We start from the raw sequence: 18,422 nt of genomic DNA on the forward strand, positions 1-18,422 counted from the left end.
CATATTCCCCGAGCTCAGAATTAATTACCTCAATACTCCATAGGCCCACCCATAGCTTGTACAGCATAGAACTCTCCTTTCTTATGTTCTACATAATTTATAAATTTCTGCAGAACCGGTTCCCTACCATGACGGGTCCAATGTATACCATCAGCTTTCAGCATTGCTTGGAAGGGGTTGGCATTAAAATCTTTGAAATCCCTTCCCTTCCTGGCCCGTTGCAACTTTCGGTTTACAGCTCTGCTAATTAATTTATATGTTCCATAACAAACTGGAGAGCCATATGGCAGGTTCCTTGGCTCGAGGAGGGTTATGGCTACTGAGGATTTACAAGAGCCCTCTATGGCTCCTACCACTGCTAAAATATTCTCCACTACGTCATTGACCTCCACGTCCTCATGGATATCATTTCCTCCAAGGAACAGGACCGTACGGTCATGCTCCCAGTCTAGTACGGCATTCAGCCTTTCATCTTCAGAGAAAAAGCTTGCCTTTCCTCCCGGAGATCTATAGACACGTACGTCCACGTCTTCCACTTCAACCGAACGTGGTAGTAAACTGTGTCCCACAAAAGCAACTTTAAACACATTCAGCGCCTCGGCACACATCGGTTTTCCTCACTCGAAGCACCAAAAATGTGAAAAATGTTTACTAGTTCTGTTAAACAAATCGGGGCCCTCTTTCTGGGCACCAAAATGTGAAAAATGTTTAATGTATCCAAGTCGGTATCCCTGCCGGGACACCGCTATGCAAGAATTTTCTGGTAAACAACTCGTAGGTCGTTACTCTTCCCTAAAGTTGTCTAAGTAAATCAAACAAGTCTCATAGAGTTAGGGGAAACGTATCTTAAACTTAACTCACCTACAGTAACTATTTCTCTTCTATCTCTTCGCTAATCCCCCCTTGAATTGGCCAATTCGTAAAGGTTACTTAGCTAGTGAAGAGGGAGTGATCATTAACCGATGACGATGAGGCTGCTTGGTGAAGTTGCTTAAGCAAGCAAGCGTCCTTATGGTGTGTATATACAACCGTGCTAACTCCACGAGAGCTAGGAGCAGAGTGTTAACTCCACAAGGTCTGGGAGCAGAGTGTGTTAACTCCACGAGAACTAGGAGCAGAGAGAGTGAATGCGGCAAGCCCCAACTCTTCATCGAATTGTGGGTTGCCAACTCTTATTTTAATTACAGTACTAAATACAGTTAAATTACATCATGATATGTACAGGACAAATCTAACAAATTAATCTTAGTTTTACTTAAACTAAAGTTAGAGCAAATATTCCCTTTAACTGTGTAAATATCTTAACTCCACATCTGCCCTAACAGGAGAATCTTTCCCTGCTTGCCACGTCACCTAACGTGCAGACGCAGTTTAGGTCAGTGGAAAATACTACATAATTACATGTATTTACAATGTATAGTTGTCCACGGGGGTTAAATGCAGTAGCATTTAATTTATCAATAACAAGAATTATTAAAGAGAACGTCATTTCTGGGTTATTAAAACCGCTTGAACAATTAACAACGGTCTCTATTTTTCCTCTGCCTTTAACCAGGGATAACTTTGATAAAAATAGAGAGCGCAACTGCTCTGGGGGAAAATATTTCCCACGTCTTGGCTGCATTTTAAGTGGAATAATTTTGGGAGAGTCATGTTCTAGTACTGGAACGTTCTGGCTGATTTCCTCTATGATAGAATTTATGGCAAATGTACTGGAAAGATTTTTCCTTTCCCACGTGGGTCATTTGTAATGTTGTCATCTGAAGATTTTAGTGGGAGAATGGATGATGACTTTTTAAAGTTATTACTGAAGGAACTGAAAGTTGAACAGAATATTCTATTGTCATTAGGGTTGTTAAGTAGTTTTGATGCTTGATTTTGAGGAAGGTTTGATTTAGTGAGATTTATTAAAGCTTTTGGAAGGTTTCTATCAATTTTAAATTGACAGTGATTCAGATGTTTTTCATTTTAAGTAAGAATTGTATGCTAATGACTTTTGGGCTGTTGCTCTGGCACAGTTGCTATCAAACCATCTTGGAGAGTTCGATCTTTTAGTGAACTGTTGACTTGGTATGAATAAATCCATACCAGCAAGTATTAAGTCATTTATGTGGGACTGGGTAGAATTGACAACACTAAAGAAGAAAGACTGCCTTGGAATGTTAGCAAGATAATTTCTAAATCCATCCCAGTTTGCCCAACCAAAGTGTCTTCGTGACACCCTGACAGGTTCAGAACGAGGTTTGGAGGTTCTAACTAACGAGGCTTTAATGAGATTGTGGTCAGAGGATCCAAGTGATGACAGTACTTCTATTCTGTATTGATCTGGATTATTTGTCAGGAATAGATCCAAGAGATGGGCATTATGGTCAGGATTATCTGGTATTCTGGTTGGTTGCTTTACCAGCTGCATGAGATTAAACGATTCTGCAAACAGCTTGCACTCTAGAACAGCATCATCAGTCCTGACAGAATGCAATAACCATTCAGTATTATGTTTATTAAAATCACCCAAAATGGTAATTTCGGTGCTATGGGCAAGGTTAAGGTTACTCAAGTGTGTGGATAAAGAGTCAAATAGACTGGGTTTTGAAGAAGCATTGGCAAAGCGATAGACTACACAGATATATTTGGTAATATTAGATAATTTAATTTAAACAGTGAGTAATCAAAAATAGCTGAAGTATAAAATAGTGTCAACTGCATAATGAGATTTGATATAACAACAGGTGCCGCCCTTGTTACGGAAGTTTGTGAGGAGATGGTAACCAGGAAAACAAAATGGAGACATTTCCGTGGAGAAGAGGTTTATTATTTTGTGTGAAACAGCACTTGAGGGGATATGGACTGTAGGGAAAAATGAACTGAATTTTGATTGGTGCTGAGACCACGGATATTGGTGAAAAATAAGGCTGCACCCGCACTTCTCCGCTGATGAGCATGAACAGAATTTGCAACAGTTGCTGACGGCACAGTCGCTTGATGGCGACCGGGAGGACCCTGTGCCCCCAGCCCTACCCTGCCGGTGGTGGCAGTCCGAGATACCACCTTGTTTGCTGGTAATAATGTTGTGGCCACTGCTTAAGGGAGTGGGAATAGGTGTGATAACTTACGTGCATGTAGTGTGGTGTAAACAGTTGAAGATAGAGGTATTAAGAGCACCGAAAATGTTCAGCAAAGGGAGATGGTCAAGATCAAGTCCTGAGAGCTGGTAAAACGGGAGCTCCACCTCTCCCTATCACCAGTTTGCCATCCACCTCAGGAACATTGCCCTGTTCGACTGGCGCTACAGTATACTCTTTTTATATATATATATATTCTAGTTCAGTCTCTTTCTACTCCAGAAAGACCAAAGGGAGTAGACTGTAGCACCAGTCTAGCAGGGCAATACTCCCCGAAGTGGATGGAAAGCCGAGGACAGGGAGAGCTGGGGCTCCCATTTCATCAGCCCTCAGGACTATGGTGGTACCAATCTTAAGTGGCGGTTTAGGTGGGGCACGAACCTCTGTACAGTGGTGCCACGTGTTCCATACCCGCTATGTGAACGGCTCTGATATATGTAATAGGCATCACAATAAGATAAACACATAAGAATATAATGGTAACGTGTGTATTATAATATATGAAAGAACAGTAAACTGATTATGCGTAAAATATTTATATGGCAATACAGAAACGTGGCATAATTATTTTACAGTGTTGCTTAAAAAAAAAGTAGTCACTTTTATTGGCTGTTACCGTCTTTCTGGAGTTGGTAATAATGTCACAATTATGATTATAAGATAATGTGCAGGAATATAAGCAAAAATATGCCAGTTTCTTAGTAAAAAAAATATATACATTAAACCCTTGTGAGCGGCAACACTCACACACACCCAGTCCGACCTGGTCATCTGTGAGGGATTGAGGAATAGGCCTGTTTGGGGACACCTCTTAAAAAAAACGCGCCAAGACTTTAACCTCCTGGGTGGTGTGGAAATAAAGTCAAATTTACAATATGTACATTATAACGTAAAAGAAAATAACCGAAATGTATCCTAAAATACCACAGACGAGAGAGAGAGAGGGGGGGGGATGGCAGACCAGGGGCAGTGTTGAGTGCAGCTTAGTGAGAGATGGAGGAAGGGAGGGAAGGAAGGAGGGAGAGAGTGATTGAATGAAAACAAATCATGGCGCCACAACAACGAGGTCATCTGGCGCCATATGTAAAACAATAATATTTTAAACATAATTAGATATAATAAAAACAAAATAAAGAAATGAAAGCACAAGTTTATAAGTCACTCATAAAAGAAACAAAATTCTCAAGGGTGACGCACATTTCCCCCAGGAGAGAGAGAGAGAGAGAGAGAGAGAGAGAGAAGGCAGGCAAGGGGCAGTGTTGAGTGCATTGTCAAGCTGAGGGAAAGATGAAGGGAGGGGAGGAAGGAGGGCGAGAATGATTGAATGAAAAGGCGCCGTAACACCGAGGTCATCTGGCGTCATATGTAAAACAATAATATAATAAAAAACAAAATAAAGAAATGAAAGCACAAGTTTATAAGACATAAAAGAAACAAAATTCCCTAGGGTGATGCACATCCCCCCAGGAGAGAGAGAGAGAGAGAGAGAGAGAGAGAGAGAGAGAGAGAGAGAGAGAGAGAGAGAGGCATCGCGAGTATGGAAACCGTGGCACCACTGTACAGAGGTTCGTGCCCCACCCAAACAGCCACTTTAGAATGGTATGACCATAGTTCTTGACCATCACCCTTTGCTGAACTTTTTCAGTGTTTCAGTAACACAGAGAGTAGGTCAGCATGTTCTCCAACACAAGTTTCTCTAACTGTCAACAACAAACTACATGCACATTACACACTGCACTTCCTATTCCAAAAAAAAAGAAAAAGGGGGGCACCTAATAACCAAGCCCCGGAGTTCCCGGGGGGGGGAGACCATAAATGCCCCCACCATCCGCCCCTCTCCCGGTGAAGACTCAAAGACTCAACGAACTGCCTGCAACCACTGTCTGACTATTTTCTTCATTTCTGCAACATTCATCGCCTTCCATCAAACTTTCTCTCTGTGAAGCACTACCTCTCCTCTAAACCTCACCTTCTCTTCTCAACTGAGACTCAGCTGTCTGAGGCAACTGACAGCAAACCCTTTTCTTTATCCTCCTAATTCTCTATACTCATTTTAGAGCTAAAGGTAGATGTCGTGTATTTGTGTGCAATGACTTATCTTGCTCTCGTGTTCCTGAACTTGATTCTTCTGAATTCTCAACTCTCTGTCCTATGTAAGCTCTTTCGCCTATGTCAATCAACTTGTAGACAGAACCTTTACTTCTAGCTGGAAGTTTGCTCTCATTCAGCCAGTCCCAAAGAAGGGTGACCATTCCCAACCCCCTATCGCCCAATTGCTTTAACATCCTGTGTCTCAAAAGTCCTCAAGTCCATTCTTAACCGAAAACTTTTAAAGCACTTTTCCTATCACAACCTTCTTTCTGATCGTCAGTATGGGTTCCATCAGGGATGCTCCACTGGCGATCTTCTCACCTACCTTTCAGACTCCTGGTCATCCTTCTTTCGGGACTTCGGTGAAAGCTTTGCCATTGCACTTGACATCTCAAAGGCTTTCGATCGAGTCTGGCATAAATCTTTAATTTCCAAATTGCCCTCGAACGGTTTCTATCATTCTATGTGTACCTTCATCTATAGCTTCCTTTCTGGTCGTTCTATAGCTGCTGTTGTAGACAGCCACCGTTCTTCTCGTAAATCTATCAACTGCGGTGTTCCTCAGGGCTCTGTCTAATCACCAACTCTCTTCCTTTTATTCATTAATGACCTTCTAAGCTGTACATCTAACTCTATCCACTCTACACTGATGATTCCACCATTTACCTTTCCATTCGGTTTCCGCAACGTCCATTTCAGCAGTTACTTCAACAAACAAGGGATGAGGTTATGGCACACCTAATGTCTGACTTGGCTCGTATTTCTGACTGGATTAAATAATCTTGTTTTTAATGCATCAAAGACTCGGTTCTTACACCTATCAACACGACAAAATCTTCCACAGGAGTTCCCACTAATGATTAATAATATCCAGCTCAATCCTGCATCATCCTTAAACATATTTGGGGTTTCATTCTCTCGGGACTTAACTTGGAAAATCATATCACATCTCTTGTAAAATCTGATTCCAAGAGATCAGGTATGCTAAGCCGACTCCATACTTTCTCTACTCCAGGAATGTTGTTGACTTCATACACGAGTTTTATTCGACCTTGTGTAGAGTACAACTCTCATGTATGGGGAGGCTCCCCACATACAGCTCTTCTCAATAGGATGGAGTCAAAGGCTCTTCGTCTCATTAACTCTTCTCTTACTGGCACCCTTCAACGTCTGTCTCTTAGTGGCACTCGTCTCTTTGCGGCACTGTTCCATCTTTATCTCTTTTCTATCGTTACTTCAATGTTCACTGCTCCTCTGAACTGTCTGCTTCCATCTCTCCACCTCTACGACGGACACGTAATGTAGCAACAAACTCTCATCCCTTTTTTGTCCAACTATTTAATGCAAGAGTTAACCGTTACTCCCAGTCCTTCATTTATGTAATAGGTCAACTCTGGAACCGTCTCCCTCTGTATTTCCTACTTCCTATGATCTCCAGTCTTTCAAAATCTGTGTCTAGGCATCTCGAAATGAACGGATCTTGAATTTGGCTCTCTTTTGTATTGTTCTTGTTTTTTTTTTTTTCTTGGAAGGAACAGTTTATGGGCTCCTGGCCTTTGGTTCCTTCTTCCTTTCATTAAAAAAAAATAACTCTTATGCTTTTGAAGAGGGATTATGAAGTCAAGGAACCTTCTATTTCAGATTTTGCAGACTGATGCACAGTATTTGCGCGCATTTGTTTACTATTACTGGTGACCTCAAACTACCTCGCAGGTCAACCTCACATACCCTATGTTCTAACTGGAGGTCATGTGAGTCTTTATGCCAAGAAGTGGGCTGCTGGGTCCAGTCTTACGGGTGACAAATGACCTCCAACCGGTGACCTCAAATGACCTCGGAGGCCAACCTCTCATAGCCTGTGTCCAAACTGGAGGTCACGTGAGTATTCGAGAGTGTATTGCCATTGACCTCAAATAACTTCCGACCAGTGACCTCAAATGGCCTCGGAGGTCAACCTCATAGTCAGTGTCAGAAATGGAGGTCATGTGAGTCTCAATGCCAAAAATTGGGCTGCAGAGGTATCCGGCGAACACTACCGGTGACCACAAATGGTCCAGAACTGAATTTTGACCCCGTAAAACCATCCTTGAGCCACCCTGATTCAGAATGCATATGAGTCTTTGGGTCTCTGGCCCTTGGTTTGGCCGTGATTGAAGGACAAACAAATAATCAAACAACCAAACAATGTGGCTCTTTATATACGGATATATGTAATTTCTGGGCTTGATTTCCGTCCGGAGCGTTAATAATTTTCCACATACTGTTGCAAGTGTAATGTGTGTTCTTTCTCATATATATATATATATATATATATATATATATATATATATATATATATATATTATATAATATAATATAATAAATACAGGGTGTCCCATAAGTCTGGACCCTTAGTGAAAAATCAATAAAATTACAAAACAGTCTAAAAACTTATTACATAATAATTCTTCAGCCACTTCCTGGTGACTGCGGGTCCCGACCAGCAAATAACTTGAACTCTCTCCTCTCTAGTCAGTGACATGGGTTACCTACAACATAATAAAAAAATATTAGAAATCCCTATGGGCCCAGACATATCGGACACCTTGTGTGTGTGTGTATATATATATATATATATATATATATATATATATATATATATATATATATATATATATATATATATATATATATATATATATATATATATATATATATATATATATATATATATATAATTACTTTTTTTCTAACTCTGTTATTCAGCCACTCGTTCTTTTTCATTCACTCATTTCTTCCCATTAATTTTGAATCAGTTACTCATTGACTGAATGCATCTCATTCACTTAGTCCTTCACTTACTTTTAAAAGTCACCCACTTTCATTCATTAATTTTTATTCACCAACGTTCTCAACGCTTTGACACTCATTGGCCCTCGCGCTTCCTTTTTTTTTTTTTTTCTTTTTTTGCCTTTTTCCCCAGCCACTCTCTCACTAACTTTTTCAGCCACTCTCGCAGTCACTCACTCATTTACTTTCATTTTTCCAACCACTGTTTCCATCAGTCCCAATTAATCCTCATTTACTTTCTGAACAACTCTAAATACCACACTCATTTCCTTTGTTTCTCTCACTCAATAGCTTTCTTCTTCAGAAGAGGTGTTATATCAGTGGCGTATATAGGTCCGTGGAAAGGGGGGGGCCACAGGGGTGAATCCAGAATTTTGTTAAGGGGAGGGGAGCGAGCGAAGAGAGCCTCTACAGCTGGGGGGTCTGGGGGGGGGCTGTGTAAGCCGCCCCAGGAACTTTTTTGGAAATCAAGCACTATTAGGGGCATTTTGAGGCCTCAGAAGGGATACATTGCACTTATTTGATATTCAGTGGCAAAACAATATAAAGAAGTTTAAGTATCTTGGCTGAAACAAAAATGAGCTGTTTGAAAAACATTTGAATAGGGAATTCTACAGTACCCGGTATGTATTAAAAAAAACAAAAAAACTAGTAGATCATATGCAATTGTTGATTCCTACATTCCTGGAAGCTGCAATGTTCATTTTTATATGAAACATTTAAAAAATTAAACTAAAACTCGCATTAATGACTTAGAGAGAGAGAGAGTACTATATATGAAACATTGAGCAAATTAAACTATAACTCGCATGAATGAAGTTGAGAGAGAGAGAGAGAGAGAGAGAGAGAGAGAGAGAGAGAGAGAGAGAGAGCTTACTAAAGTCGTGTGAAAGTTGATCATTTGAAATCAAGCAGCCTATTTTTACGGCTGAATTCATTGATTACTTGTATGTGTATTTAGATCTGCAGATATGTAGGCCTACTGGAACAAAAGGGGGGGGCCATGGCCGAGTGCCCCCCCCCCCGTATATACGCCACTGTGTTATATGTGGAATAAATTGTCCTCCAATGTAGTAAGCTCTGATATATTATTAATTTTTGAAAATCCTTTGGATAAGCATTTCTATTTAAACCCCAGCTAAATATGTTCACTTCTGAATAATTCATTTCTGAATTATTTATACATCTGTATTAAGTATATTCATTTATTTTTTCTTTTTCTTGCTTAAAACCTGGAGGACACAACCGCTATTGTTCACTTTGTTGTTTTCCCTTTTGAGTTTGTGTAGAATATATTTATTCTTTCTTCTATATGAAATTTCCATGACAGCTTTTCCATGCTGCATGCTAGTTCTTCGTACTGTTTCCTGCCGGCTTCGGTTAGAGGGGTTGTACAGGCAAAGGGGGGAGGGGTTGCCTCCCTGCTTTTTGCTTTTTGTATTTAATTCATACTGTTGCCTGTAATAGTTTTGTTAGGTATAACTTTCCCCAAAACAAGCAACTTCGAAACAAACAGAAACAAATAGCTCTCCTTTGCATTTCTTTTACTTTCACAATCACTCATTCAACCACTATCTCACTCAATATTCCCTCCACTCTTTTTGCTTTACCGTAACTTTATTCACTTTACTCATAAGCAAACTGCTACTCTTACTTTTATTTAGTGACTATTACCCTTATATTCAGCAAGATAATAGAAATACATTCACTCTCTTTGTCACTGGCATGCGGGCAGTATCTCACATAACTACTCAACCGTTATCTTACCCACTTGCTTACATGTTCATTCTCCCTCAGTAATTTTCTTACCCAAACTATTTCACATATGCAGTTCCCTACTTAGTCTCCTTCTACACACCCAGTCGGGTCACTCTGTCAAATACACTGACACCGTAATTTCTGCATTATCACTTATACTCAATGTCACTGTCTCACAAGTCGTTTCCTTCTGAGCCTCGCACTCGCATACATACTCATTCACTCACTCTGTCGCTTTCATTCCTCGTATATATTGTAGATATTTAACTAACCAAGTATACCAGTCAGTCGAATCAACTATTTACGAAGCTAATTCTCTCTCTCTCTCTCTCTCTCTCTCTCTCTCTCTCTCTCTCTCTCTCTCAGGCAGACGGAGGTACAGAAGCGTCTGATGGAGGAGACCCTGAAGCACCCTCTGGCCAAGTGGCTGGGAGCACCGGAATTGCTGCAGCTCAACGCCAACCTCATGCAACTCATCGGGGCAAAGAAGGTCAGCCAGAGCCTCTTCAGTCTGATGACGTACAGTATTTTTTTAACACTTTCCCGGGCCAGCCATACGTAACTTTCCCACACAGTTCCTGGGCCAGGGGTGAGTTGCCAACGAAATGAGGCAGTGTTGCCTTTGGGGGCTCTGCACATTTACCGTTCATGCTCTGCCCATAATGTTTTCACACTGTTTTGTTTGACATAATGTAGCACCCTTTTTCATATATGTTGTTACGAGATGGGAGTAGGCAACACAAGGTAACAAAATCTGACTGCGTAAGAACTGAGAAAAACAAAGTGAAAAGGGAACTGAACAAAGACTTAAGTGATGAAAAACAATTTAAAAAAATTAACTCCAATCTCTTAACACAGGTCCGAAAGTAAATACAATTAGCTGACGTAAGCAAGGGCAAAATAAACACAATGAAAAATACCTAATACAATACAAGCTAATAATATTTACAATATTTACAATGAGAGAATGGAACACAAAAGAATAAGAAAAACATGAAACCTGATAATGCCCTGAATAATCACACTAAAGTCTGGGAACAAACTTGCCAGACAAAAGAAATAATATCATACAAAAAGAGATAAATAAACTGCATTCTATAATTGCCTCAAATAATAATAATTATTATTATTATAATTATAATACAGTAACAATAATACTTGCGACTGGATGCTGATACGAAGTAAAAAGATGTTCAGAAATATGTACAACACAAAATACCGCTTCTCCTCCCTGTCTGATCCAGTCCAAACACTCCCTCTCTCGACGCCAATCCCACAAAACTCTCGCTCCAATGGTGGTGAACAGACAAGGAAAGTAAGCTCCCAAACATTCCCCCAGAATACGACACGCAACCGTCGATTTTACATCCGGGTACCTATTTTTAGTTCTAGGTACGAACAGGCTAGGGCAAAGGAGACCGTACCTAAAGGTTTCGTGGTCGCCCCGGGAATTGATCCCGGGAACTCTCGCTTGCGAGGCGAATGTGCTACTGTTACACCATCGTCCACCCCCTCGCTCCAATCAAAATTCTCCACCTTATATATGCTCCGGCTGTATGCATGCGTCAACATGCAGCCGGAGACCAGTCGAGAAATATACAGAAAAGAGCTAGGCAAATTAATCTCTCCCCCATACTCCAAACATTATAAAGATCGCAGGTGAATACAAATCTTTTGTCACCAGTTTAAGCACCACCAAAAGTCACTGATATTAAAAACAATTTTAGTCACACCCGCATCGATAGAGCAAACAGAATTAACTAAGACTTTATAAATGTGTACACACTAAACAGGCAACAACATGAGTGGGTGCATGTGCGTAGATGCTGGCGTACACAGCATCGACGCACATACACACACGCCCAACGACACGCACACACTATACATACAAGCACAATATACACAAAAATATATATATACATTCTTACATATGTAACACACCCACACCTAAGAATGAATTTTCCCTTAGGGAAATTCGTTCTTAAGAACGTGACAAACATTCACCGATTATATTGTCAGCACCCTTAATATGTCTAACATCCAAATGAAACTGCTGAAGGAACAAACTCCAACTGTGCAGTCGCCGCTTCTTCATCTTCAAATTATTCAGAAATTTGAGTGGGTGATGATCAGCATATACAATGACAGTTGGTCCAAATGCAGGGACATACACAGAAAAGTGCTGCAGGGCGAGGATCAAGGCTAATAGTTCCATTTCGATAACAGAATAATTATGCTGAGGAACAGATAACTTCTTACTGAAATAACAAACAGGATGCTCTATGCCATGATCGTCATCCTGCATTAACACAGCTCCTGCACCCACATTACTAGCATCTACAGCAAGTTTAAATGTCTTATTAAAGTTTGGTGCAACCATAACTGGATAATTACATAAGATCTCCTTGGCTGCATCAAAACTATCATGACACACATCAGTCCAGACTTATTATCTATCTTTCTTACGCAGTTCAGTGAGAGGGGCCACTATTGTTCCAAAGTTCTTCAAAAAACGACGGTAGTAACCAATACTGCCATGGAATCTCCGAAGCTCGTACCTGTTTTGTGGTGTCTTAAAACTCTTTATTGCCTCTACCTTAGAGTCAAGGGGGCCTACACAACCATACCAGCCACATAACCAAGGTATTGAACTTGTGCACAAACAAACTTGCACTTCTTTAAATTTACTACAAGGCAAGCCTCGGAAAGCCTGGACGGCAAAACACCTAGTTCTCTTAAGTGGCTTTTCCAGTCATCAGTAAACTCTACTACATCATCCAAGCATTTTTTTTTTCTTATGTGTCCGTCTCTGGGCATAGGCTTCACAGCCTGCTATCAAGGCCCAACAGTCCTCCTACATACCATACACCTCTACATGTCACCACTTCGACGTTAACACCCACCGTCCATATTGAATACATGCTAGGGCTGTCTCATACAGGACTGGTGTATTGGTATTAGCAGGGGAATTTTTACGACATGTCGGCGGGTCTTCTTGTAGATCAGTAAAGCCTGATTTAATGAAATTCAGATCCTTAAACTGTTCCCTGCTCCACCAGGGATTTGAACCTGGGTCCATTAGCACGGCGGGTCACCTCTCAACCGATTGAGCCACGCCTCCCCCACACAATGTTTCATACCACTGACAACCATGTTCATTAGTCGTTGGAACATTGCTGGGGTGTTATTCATACCACATGGCATCACATTACACAATTATGTTTGTCCATCTGCCACAAAACACGAGACTTCCTTAGTCCGTTCAGTCAAAAGCACTTGCTAGAAGCCTTTCTTGAGATCTAACATGGTGATATAACTAGATGAGCCAATGCGATCAATGCAGTCCTCAAGCTGGGGCAATGGGTACGTATCAGTCTTGGTTTGCGCATTCGCCCATCTGTAGTCTATGCAAATCTTGAGATGTCATCTGATTTAGGCTGCAATGTCACAGGGGAACTCCAGGGACTAACACAGGAGATAAGCCCGAGGTCCAACATATAACTGAGCTCCTGATGCATCACGCCAACACGCTGAGGACTGATTCGCTAAGGAGACAACTTCACAGGAACGGCGTCACCCACATCCACGTCATGCTGAGTCCAGTCGGTCTTCCCAGGGGTACTGCTGAACACTTCCTTGTAAGCTGACAAGAGGACAGCCAACTGAGATGCTCAGTCTCGAGGCAGATATGCTAACTTGGAGCTGAGAGTGGACTCCACCTCATCATTCTTCACCCAGCTACAATCTGGAAATTCGCAGTCCACCTCAAACAAGCCGCTATCATCACCATCCTCAACAGCAGCAGCAGTGGCGGAGAGAATCTGGTGCACGATGGTACGGCTTCAACATGTTCACATGGCACAGTTGGTGCTTCTTCTTTCTGTTGGGGATCTCCACCAGGTAGTCAGTGTCTCCAATATGCCACACTACACGGTAAGGACCACCAAACATCGTGGCCAGCGGCTGACCCTGCAGTGGCAGCAACACCAAAACCTTGTCGCTGACCTTAAACTCCTTCAGCCTGGCCTTTCACTCGTACCACACCTTCATGTTTTCCTATGCCTGCTTGAGATTTTCCCTGGCCAGCTCTCACTCATACGGGTCTTGAAGTCCTGCACGTCTTGAAGTCCTGCACGTAACGGAGTAAGCTCTTGGTCTCGGCGAGGTTATTGCTCCAAGTCTCCTTAACCAAGCTCAGAGGACCCCGAACTCGATGGGCAAACACGAGCACAGTAGGAGAGAAACCCAGACTCTCCTGGTGTACTTCCCTCGTAGCGAACAGGAGGAACGACACACCACAGTCCCAGTCCTTAGAGTGCTCCAGACAGTACTTGAGGAGCATATTCTTGAGCGACTGGTGGTAATGCTCAAAGGCACCTTGCGTCTCCGGATGCTAGGCACTGCTCTTGATGTGTGTGATGCCAAATTGAGCTAATGACTGCTGGAAGATGCTGGAAAAGAAATTAGACCCTCTATCTGACTGAACCTCACGGGGCAAACCAAACTTTGTAAAGAAATGTAGTAAAACTCTAACCACTGCCTTAGCTTTGATAGAATGTAGAGGTATTGCCTCAGGGTACCTCATGGAAGGATCAATGATAGTGAGCAAATATGAGTTACCGCTAGAAATTGGGGGCAAAGGTCCCACCACATCAATAATTAACCTGGAAAAAGGGGGATCAGTGGCAGGAATGGGAACAAGCGGGGCTTTAGGGGCAGACTGATTTGGTCACCCACTACTTGACAGGTATGACAACGTTTGACAAACTTAGCCACACCCGCTGCCATGCAAGCCCAGTAGAATTCCACACGCAGCCTCTCCATGGTCTTCCTTACACCCATGTGACCTGCAAATGAAGTAGAATGGGCTAGTTGAATTAACTCCTTCCTGCACACATTAGGTATTACGATCTGATTGTAGTCCCACATCCCATCATCTACATTCACATGTGGAGGTCTCCACCGTCTCCACAAAATCTCATCTTTCACATAAAAACATCAACCCTTCTCCTTCTCAAAATCATCCACTACACACAACTTCAACCTCTGAATCTCCTGATCTCCACACTGCAACTCCTTTAACTTGTCAATGTTTACCTTCTCCAATAGAACAGGTGGAATATCTTCCAAAGAAGCCATAAACGTATCTGCCAAAGACATCTCATTGTCCGAATGTTTCATGTCCTCAGACGTAGGACTAACTGTTGTCTCTGGTACGATAACGCAGAGCACGCTACAAGCGGCCTTCTCCTGTCGACTCCTCTCTGCATGTGACGTGGACCTAGTCACTGCACAAACTGGGAATACCTCTGCATCACTGGGATCAATCTGCAGAGGAACTTTGGGCACTGGCACCTCTGACAAAACTGGAGTGATAATCTCACCCCTCAATAGGTCATTGCCAAGTATTAAATCAACACCACTCTCTTGTAAATAATCCTCATCATCCAGTCGTGCCAATCCATCAAACAACTGACATTTAACCTCACAAGAAACTAGCTGCACAGTCTTTGCACCTGTTACTCCCCTAATCAGAACAAACTCTCCTCGTGCAACATCAAGAACCTCATCATTTGGCCTTGCCCACAAAGAAATCGAAGGAACAGTGTCACGAAGAATTCATACCGGATGCTGCACGCCATTCACCTTCACCGAACCAGAATACAGATAGGGGGCATATGAAGAAGCTGGGGCAACACTGCTTGTCACTGTCTGTGCCACACCTCCTGAAACAGTGGGCTCCAACACTCTTCCCACCTTCTGGAACAACATCAACCCTAGAAGGGGGTAAAACATCAGATTTTCCCTGACTAACAACAGGGGAACCAAGTGAAGAGGTAACCACGGGAGCTGCACGAGAAACAAATCTCACTGACTTCACAACACCTGACTTTCGCCAACATCTATCTATAGTGTGACCTGGCACTTGCAATATGAGCAAGTAAATGGGCGGCGTGTAGATTTTGGGGAAATGTGAGGTATATCAGGTTTGAGCATGGAGTAATTCGTAGAGCTGGGCTTCTGAGATGGTTGTTTGGGTAGCTGAGAGAGGTAACACTTCTGAGGAACACTTCTAGGAGCTTCCTTACCCTTATTCAAGTTCTTAAACAATAAATAATCATCTACATAAACTGCAGCTTCAGCAGCATTCTTAACTTTCTTATCAACGAGGTACGTTCTTAAATCTGTATCAATCATATCAAAGAAGTTCTCGAGGATAACAAGTTCCTTAAGCTTAACATAAGATTCTGAGACATCCTCACTTAGCATCCACTGATTAAATGCATCAGTCATCTGCCTACTGAAATCTACAAAAGTGGCATGAGGGCTCTTCCTACAGTTCCTAAATTTCTGCCTGTAAGTTTCAGTTCTCATCTCGTGTGCACGTAGTATGGCTTTCTTTAGTACCTCGTAATCCTGTGATTCTTGGTGGCTAAGACTGTCATAGGCCTTCAGTGTTTTACCCTTGATTACTGTCTGAATTGAAGATGACGAGCTGTCTCTGGGCCACTTGTTACCCGTAGCAATCTTCTCAAATCGGTCAAAGAACTCCAGGACTAAGCGCTCATCGAATGGGGGAAATAATTTAGTGGGGTCAACTGCTCTAAATTCTGAGAAAGAATGGGGGAAATTGGTTGGGACACTTGGGCAATTCATACGCATTTCATAGCTAAGCTTCATCTGCTCCAGTTTTATTTTCTACTCCTGTAGTTTACTATTCCCCTCCTCCTTCTTCTCCCTTTGAAGCTGTAGCTGAAGCTGTAACATCCTATACTCATGATCGCGCTTAGCCTGCTCTGCATCAATAGAATCTTTCTTGTGGATGACAGTGACCTCAGCTAAACTATCATGGGATGAATGAACTGATCTCGAAACTAATTCAAGGTCTGGCAAGGATCCTGGGACTTCGTATGGGTCTGTGCCAAACAGTCGGTGACAGATTAGATTAGTTAACGGGAAGGCATTACCTGACTCATTCTGAATATCAAGAGCTTGAGCGACTAAGGTTAACTCCTGCCTCTGCAACCTCCTAACCTTATCCTTCATTGGTCCTGAGTTGATGAGGTCAACTACATCTTGCTGACTTACTATATGTAGAGGCGCCACAGTAACATCACTAGTCCTACCCTCCATGATGACACACTACCACAATGACACAATAATAATAAAAATAACAGGGTATTATCCTGGCGAGGTAAAGCCAATTTATATGTTACAAGATGGGAGTAGGCAACACAAGATAAAATCTGACTGCGTAAGAACTGAGAAAAAGTGAAAAGGGAACTGAACAAAGAGTTAAGTGATGAAAAACAATGAAAAAAATAACTCCAGTCTCCCAACACAAGTCCGAAAGTAAATAATATTAGCTGACGTAAGCAAGGGCAAAATAAACACGGCGAAAAATACCTAATACAATACAAGCTAATGATATTTACAATATTTACAATGAGAGAATGGAACACAAAAGAATGAGAAAAACAAGCAACCTGATAATGCCCTGAATAATCACACTAAAGTCTGGGAACAAACTTTCCAGACAAAAGAAATAAAATCATACAGAAAGAGATAACTAAATGCATTCTATAATTGCCTCTAATAATAATAATAATAATAATAATAATAATAATAATAATAATAATAATACTTGCGACTGGATGCTGACACGAAGTGAAAAGATGTTCAGAAATATATACAACACAAAATTCTGTTTCTCCTCCCTCTCTGACCTCCAGTCCAAACACTCCCTCTCTCGATGCCAATCCCACAAAACTCTCGCTCCATTCAAAATTCTCTGCTTTATAATACCTCCAGCTGCGTGCACACGTCAACACCCAGCTAGAGGCCGGACGAGAAATATACAGAAAAGAGCTAGGCAAATTAATCTCTCCCCCATACTCCAAACATTATAAATATCGCTGGTGAATACAAATCTTTATGTCGCCAGTTTAAGCTCCACCAATAGTCACTGATATTAAACACAATTTTAGTCACACCCGCATCGATAGAGCAAACAGATTTAACTAAAACTATGTGTATGCACTAAACAGGCAACAACATGAGTGATTGCATGTTCGTAGATGCCGGCGTACACAGCATCGACGCACATACACACACGCCCAGGGACACGCACGCACTACTGTATATATACATGCATAATATACACAAAAATATATATATACAGTACATTCTTACACACGTAACATTGTGTATTTACTATTTTTGTTGTGATAGCAGCGTATAATGTATCATGCATATTAGATAAATTTATCCAATTTTGACCATAAATAACCGGAAAACATCTGAGTTGAAAAAAATAATGCAAATGTACAAGAAAATACGATGTGCATTCACACATCAAAAGAAATTACTCAATATTTGATGATACAGTGACCAGATACAATTAATTTCACACTTCCCATAAAATTTTCAGGTCTTTGATTATATTTGACAAAAATAAATAAATAAATAAAAACAACGCAAGCTTAAAAAATATGCGATGCAAAGTTACACCCCAAAGATTTTTGTTACTTACAGTATCATGATCTCAAAATATATGAAATAAGGTGTATATCATATAATTATGAAATAAGGTATATATCATAAAAATCTGAGCAAGGGAAA

General features: G+C 41.4%; 1 protein-coding gene across 1 annotated transcript in view; it reads left to right on the forward strand.

Moving 5' to 3' along the window:
* Positions 1 to 18,422, forward strand: part of LOC145397635 (putative caffeoyl-CoA O-methyltransferase 2) — a 76,077-nt gene that overhangs the window by 46,098 nt on the left and 11,557 nt on the right. The window contains exon 3 of the mRNA XM_080270675.1: positions 10,167 to 10,290. Coding sequence (XP_080126801.1) covers positions 10,167 to 10,290 — 124 coding nt within the window. The remainder of the gene's footprint in view (positions 1 to 10,166; positions 10,291 to 18,422) is intronic.

This window comes from Coenobita brevimanus, chromosome 42, assembly GCF_032717465.1.
Source record: "Coenobita brevimanus isolate Jiangsu-jjx chromosome 42, ASM3271746v2, whole genome shotgun sequence".
Lineage (NCBI taxonomy): Eukaryota > Metazoa > Arthropoda > Malacostraca > Decapoda > Coenobitidae > Coenobita > Coenobita brevimanus.